At 34.4% G+C, this 7,617-nt stretch overlaps 1 protein-coding gene across 1 annotated transcript; it reads left to right on the top strand.

Annotated features, from left to right (window-relative positions):
* The first annotated feature begins 6,784 nt into the window (after window positions 1–6,784).
* Window positions 6,785–7,264, top strand: LOC120067665. Its single transcript, XM_039019204.1, has one exon. It carries the CDS (start codon window positions 6,785–6,787, stop codon window positions 7,262–7,264), a length of 480 nt encoding a protein of 159 aa, XP_038875132.1.
* Window positions 7,265–7,617: the final 353 nt, after the last annotated feature.

Here is a 7,617-nt window from a genome sequence, read left to right on the forward strand (position 1 = left end):
TTTCAATCTTCATATGACAACTATTGTCCAACACGCTCTTGGGAACCTGTAATTTTAGCACCTGTTAAACCTGATTATCAGTTTATAATTTTCTAGAACTCAACACATAAATTCAGCAACAATTTTAAACATATAATTTACTGCTAATAAGAAATATCAGTATCAACATACGCAATAAATTTAGGAACCAAACTTAAATACAAAACAAACTCCACTTTGTTTTCCTACCCCCTGACATGGAAATAAGAATCGATAACAAAACATTATGAGCCACCTAAACTACAATCTTCCAGAGGGTTTGAGAAGTGACTGACTAGTACAATTGCTAGGCCTCGAGACGTCGAATACTACTTGGGGAGGAAAACATTTAAAAGAGTGAGCTGGAAAGCCTAGTGAGTGACTATCTTAAGTAAACATACTTGAAATCATAGTTAACACAAACATGCTTTATCAAGAAACATTTATAAAATCATAGTTAGGGGTTTTAAAAAGGAACTAAAATCATAAAAATACATCATGTAAAAATCCTGAAATAATTTATTAGCATCTTTCTGAAACTCCACTACTCCATTGTCGGAACATGTGGGAGAGCCTTTTTGCTCAATCCCTACTAAACTTAGTTGAAAGAGAGTTCTTTTGCTCAATCTCATCAATGTCGATAATATAGTCATACGTACACATAGAGTTGGATTGGGTCCTGACCACCTTACCGTACCTTTGGTATTAAAGATCCCTAGCATAAATAAAATTTGGGTACCTTACCATACCTTCAGTACCAAAATTGGAGTAAGGTTTGTACAAGGCACAAAAATTTAAACATTTAAGAACATATACAAAATATGCATATTTGAAGTAATCATACCTCATGATTTCATATCAATGCATAGTGCCTTGTAAAACATGGAATATACTTGATTAATTTCATCATGCAATAAAACATGGCATAGGATTATTGGAAAACACATGCTAAACCCTTAAATAACTTCATCATTTAAAAACATGGATCATGCAATCAATACTCATTTTAAGGCATGCGTTGGAGAAAATCATGATATAATAACTTCATATGAAATGCCTATGCATTGGGAATCATTCATAAAACTTGCGTTAGAAAACATTTATTAAAACTTATCACTCACTGTCTTAAGCTACTTATCCCAGGGGTTGTATGCCTCTCCTATTTGCACTTTCCCTGAAAAAGAAAGGTCCCTTGATCAATATACTTAGCTCCCTTTTAAGCTTAGCGCATAGCTTATCTTTACTGTATGCTAATAGTCATTGCATCATAACTAAGTTCGACGCATTTAAAACTATCCTTAATGCATCGACTATCCTTGGCCATCTTACCTAATAACTTGACGGATAATTGAGAATCTTTTCCCAAGATGCTCAGTTAAACGTTGAAACACTTCTCAGTCTATGCGATGTAAATCCACTATGGGATGTACTCAGATTGCCTTCGTTGTGGATTGGCTATAATGTACATGTTAATGTATAATATCACTGAGTCAGTTGCTTGCTTTTTCTTTGTATGCAACTGCCTGCTTATTCATCCACAACATCATTCCAAATTCAATTTTCCTGAGTTCATAACTTTAAGTCCTACATTTGTTTAGCTAAACTCCTTTCAAAGAAAATGCTCATAAACATCTTAACTTTTGCTTACTTTAGAATTTGAGCATTATTTCCTCCAAAATTGATCACAAATCCCTCAAATTCTCTTTTAGTTGGTCGAGAGTTCTTTAATTTCCAAAATCTTCAGATTTGCAACAACACTCCCTCACTTAGGTGTTAGAAAAATTTTAGCAAAACAGTCTCTTTCTTGGTTAAGCCTATTTATACTTGGGTTTGCATGAAGAGTTTGCTTAATTAATTGTCACATGGCAAGCTTATTTGTAAGTTGAATTCCTCAGTTTAAGCTTGGTCGCATGGCCTTACGACCATCTAAGACTTCTCCCTTCAACACATGATCATTTGTCGCATCCTTCATCAGTTTAGTCCTCAACAATGGTATACAAAATTGGTCACATAAACTCTACATACCACTTGTTATACTTAGCCACAATGCCCCCCCTCCTTGGGCCTCTGGCCACATGGTGCCTACTAGTCCCAATGCATGAAACTCTCTTCTCTCTCTAGATGTTAACTTATTCCTACTTCACCTAAGAACCCAGTGTTCCATACTTAACATATTTTCTTGCCCTTTTCTGGCTTACCATTAATAGACTTCTCCAACCCTGTATGCGTACACCATGTTACAACATGAATGCATATAGTCATAATACTTAGAAATTTTTTCTTCTCTTATATTTCAGACGTATCATTCACTACACATAACTATTTTTCCATTGACGTTAATTCACATCTTAACTCATAATTAAGAGGTCTTAAACTTGATTAACTAGTAAAGCAAGTTCAAGGGTTTACAATTTAGTTCAGGAGGGGTATATGAATGAACTGATATCATATTTGAATGAGAGGGATCTTGAGGACATGGACGTATGGTTAAGAAAGGCTTAAAAGAATTGAATGTTACTACCAACAAGGTGCACTTTCCTTTTCAGTGGCTCAATCATAGGAACTCCAAAGTTAAGCATGCTTAGCTTGGAGCAATCCTATGTTGGGTGACCTTCAAGGACAACTTTCACTTCTAGAAGCCTTCAAGATATGTAAGGACAATGTAATTAGGTCGTAGGGAATGCCGGGGCCATCCAGATTTCGAATCCTGGTCCGAATCCTGGGTTTGGGGCGTTACAGATATTTCTTGAAGAGTTATAAGGGTTACCTCGTAGAGTGCAATTGTGTTTTCAAAAACCATCAGTTGAAGGTTAGAGAGTTAAATATCTCTTAAACCGGCTTTTCGAACTAGATATGGACATTATGAGTTTCTGCTTATGCTATTTGGCTTAACTAACGCCCTAACAGTGTTTATAGATTTGATGAACAAGATATTTCATCCATAATTAGATCAGTTTGTGATTGTTTTTATAAATGATATCCTAGTGTATTTAGGAAGTAAAGAAGAACATTTAAAGCATATAAGGATAGGATTACAAACATTACGTAAGAAACAGTTATATGCTAAGTTTAACAAATGTCAGTTCTAGCTAAACCAGGTGGTATTCCTAGGACACATGGTGTCTGTAGCAGGCGTCAGCGTTGATCCTCAAAAGATTGAGGTTGTAGTCAGATGGGAACAACCTAACTTAGTCACAGAGGTACGTAGTTTCCTTTGTTTGGCAGGTTACTACAAGAAGTTTGTGGAGGGTTTCTTGAAAATAGCCCTTCTATTGACTAGTTTAACCAGAAAGGATGCTAAATTTGAATGGACAAATAACTGTGAACAGAGTTCTCAGGATTTGAAACAAAGATTGGTAACTGCCCCAATCTTAACTCTTCCAGTGCTAGGAAAATAGTTTGAGATTTATTGCGACACATCTAGACAAGGATTGAGATGCGTGTTGATACAAAATGGTAAGGTTATAGCTTATGCTTCTAAGCAACTGAAGAAGCATGAAGGTAATTATACTGCTCATGATTTGGAATTAGCATCGTTGTACTAATATTAAAGATATGGAGGCATTACTTGTATGGTGAGAAATGCCATATCTTTACAGATCATAAGAGTTTGAAATATATCTTTGAACAGAAAGAGTTAAATTTGAGACAGAGAAGATGTTGGGGTTGATTCCCTAAATCTCGTAGGGTCCTATATTTTGTATTTGTAATATACAAACATCTTATTTATTTGATAAAATATATGATGTTTTATTTCAATTTGAGTTGCATTAACCTTGAACCAATAAACTAACATCCAAGATTATCTTGTAGTTTAAACATGTATGTAGAGACATATGGGTGGATCAGGTTTAAGTGATAACTTAAATGGTCTGTAATAAATGAATAAGGCTGGATACCTAATCCTGATGACACTACGAGCATGACTCGCTTTGTTGATGTTACAATTGTTGTAAAGTGCTACAAATGATATGATCCTGATCATTCATGTATTAGACGTACGAGCGGGGATATTCTATACAAAGAAGTTTGTATAAGAACCGGACCATGAAATGTCTAGTCTCATTATATAATGTCGTTCATAATAGAGACTTGCATTTTACCAGGATGACCATAGGTAACATGACCTGAATCCTGAGTGAGTTATGAACTCTTGCCTATGAGAGCGATCCTTTGATTTGTATGGGTGAGAGTGGCCAGATCGCTGACTCAATAAGCCTACTATTTTGGGGATTCATCTTATTGGGGAGCTGGGAACATAGTTACATAAGTAGGAATTCACTCTTTCCACAATGTCGAGGTAAGTAGATAAATTGCTTCCTTAAGAGCTGATTTCGAGGCTTGAACAATGTGATGCCATACCGTCTTCTAGCCCGAGAGTAGTTTGATCATAGTTGGATTATGATTATTATTTATTAGAGGGATCAGTGGTACTTAAGGAGATAGATGTAACTATAGGGGCAAAATGATAATTTTGGCCTAGATGTAATCACGAGCAATTTGTGAAGGCTCATCATACTGTTGACTGGTTGTATCCTATGGACATAGAAATATATTTGTAGTGTGAAAGTGCAGTTGTTGGTCTTTAGTGAAGTGCTTGACAGTTAATGAATGGTGAATAATTTATTTAAATTAATTAAAGAGTTTAATTAATTTTTCACATACTGTTGGAGCTTCAAGTTATAGGTCCCCTAGGTCTCCTTTGCAACTCAACGAGAATTAATGAGAATTCGTTTTTGGATTAATTTGAATCGTTCAAATTAATTAAGGGAATTGATTATATATGATATAATTAATTTAATTTTAATTATATATGATATAATTACTATAATGTATTTGATACATTATTATATAAAGTATATTTGAGAGGAAATAAATATTTGAATATGATTCGAATATTAATTATATGAATTTGGATTCATATAATTAAATTTAATAAAAATGTGATTTATATTAAAAGTGATTAGTGAGAGAGAATTGAAACTATAGGTTATATTGTATTTGATACAATATAGAAATCATAGGTTATATGTTATATTTGATATAACATATATATATATATAATAAGGTAGTTATTATATAAATATATATATTAATTGATTTGTTAAGAACAAATTAATTTTATATATTTTTAAAATCAATTTTGGGAGGGAGTTGTATCTCACTCCCCCTTTTTTCTCTCCTCAACGTGAAAGTGGGGTTTTTAGCTTCATCTTCATTATTCTGTTTTTTCACAAAAACTGGAAATAGAAAAAAAAAAAGCACAGAAAGGTTCTCTGAAACTCTTCCGTTCCTCATTTTGAGTTCCGTTCTTCCGTTCCTCATTTGGAGTCCCTCTCATCCAAAATAGCTAGAGCCCATAAACTCTTGGATTCTCATCTCAGAGAATACAGAGGTTTCTAACTGGTGGTGCCCAATTGGAGTTTGTACTATTCGTGAACGTTCTTGGAGAGGAATTACGTGAAGATTAGATCTTCAAAGGTAAGAGTTCTGAACCCATTTTTTTCTTCTGAATTTTTGGTTTTAAGCATGTTATAATTTATTTTCTGAATTAAATGCATAATTATATGTTCTTCTCTGTAGAATTCTATATACTGTGAAAATTGGAAAATTGGAACGATCCCATATTCTGCTCAAGGACCTTTAACCGTGTTCCTTCAGATGATGGATGGAGTTGATAAAAGATTATGATTGCACTAATGACTACCATCCAGGTAAAGCTAATATAGTAGTCGATGCTTTGAGCAGGAAATCAAGTTATTCTAGAGGCATGTTGAATTATTTAAAGAAATCAAGTTATTTAGGTCTTCCCTTTCCACAGTGCTACAGTAGTTCAAAGAGCTAACGCAACTATGTGAATGGGTCACTTGGGAGAAATGATAGCTCATTTCCAGGTAAGACCTACATTAGTAGATAATATCATCAGGGCTTAAATGATAGATGATAGTCTTAGTAAGTTGATTGAAGAAGTTAAACAACAATAGAGATCAGATTTTATTCTGAGACCAGATGGAGCTTTGATGAAAGATGATAGGTTATGTGTTCTTAATAATGAGCTATTGAAAAGTGCAGTGTTGAAAGAGGCTCATGATTCAACTTGTACTATGTATTCAAGTAGCACCAAGATGTATAGGACATTAAATAAGTCTTATTGGTGACCAGGGATGAAGAAAGACATAGCCAGTTATGCAGATAGATGTTTGATCTGTCAGCAGGTTTAACCAGTATGTCAAAGACCTGTAAGTTTGTTGAACTCACTTTCAGTACCGGAACAGAAATGAGAGCAGTATCTCTAATTATAGCTCCCCTGGGATGTAAATTATATCTTTTCTCACCATCCCCAACCATGGATTCTGTGTTTGGATTACCCAGAACACCTAGCGGTTATGATGGTATTTGGGTAATAGTAGATAGAATGATGAAGGCGACAAAGTTTTTTCCCGTCAAAGCTATGTCTACTCTTGACCAGCTAGCTAAGTTATATGTTGACCGAGTTGTGAGTCAGTTTGGAGCTCTAGTATGCATTATATTAGATAGAGATCCAAGATTCACTTCAAAGTTTTGGCCTAGTTTGCAAAAGGCACTTGGTACTAAGCTACATTTCAGTACAGCCTTTCATCCACAGATGGATAGATAGCCAGAACGAACGATTCATACTCTGGAAGATATGTTGGAAGCCTATGTATTGCATTTTAGAGGTAGCTGGGATACATATTTATCATTGGCAGAATTTGCTTATAATAATAGTTATCATTCTAATATCGGTATGGCACCGTATGAGGCTTTATATGGAAGACCTTGTAGAACTTCAGTTTGCTGGAATGAGGTTGGAGAAAGATGGTTGATAGAACCAAAGTTAGTCCAGGCAAGATATAAAAATGTTAAGGTAATCAGAGAAAATCTGAAGATAGCTCGAGACAAACAAAAGAGCTATGCAGATAAGAGAAGAAGAGAGTTAAAATTTGAGGTTGGAGATCTAGTATTCCTAAAGATATCACTGTGGAAAGGGATACTAAGATTTGGTAGGAAAGGTAAGCTAAGCCTCAAATATATTAGACCTTACGAGATAATTGAACGTGTAGGGTCAGTAACTTATAGGTTAGCTTTACCTACTGAATTATCTAAGATACATAATGTTTTCCATGAATCTATGTTAAGGAAGTATGTACTCGACCTTACTCATATTCTCCAAGAACATTCAGTACAATTAAAGGAGAATTTGTCTTATGAAGAGGAACCAATTTAGATCTTAGAAAGAAAAGAGCAAGTGTTAAGAAACAAGACTATTCCATTAGTAAAAGTCTTGTGGTGAAATCATGAAGTCGAGGAAGCTACATGGGAAGCTGAAGATCAAATGAAAAGCAAATATCCACACCTATTCACATGAGGAATTCTAGGCAAATTTCGAGGAGAAATTTCTTTAAGGGGAAGGTAAATTGTAAACCCTTGAACTTGTTTTACTAGTTATTAAGTTTAAATCCTCTTAATTATGAGTTAAGATGTGAGTTGATGTCAATGGAAAAGTAGTTATGTATAGTGAATGATGTGTTTGAAATATAAAAGAATAAAAATTTTCTTAAGTATTATGACTATATGCGT

This window comes from Benincasa hispida, chromosome 12 (genome assembly GCF_009727055.1).
Source record: "Benincasa hispida cultivar B227 chromosome 12, ASM972705v1, whole genome shotgun sequence".
Lineage (NCBI taxonomy): Eukaryota > Viridiplantae > Streptophyta > Magnoliopsida > Cucurbitales > Cucurbitaceae > Benincasa > Benincasa hispida.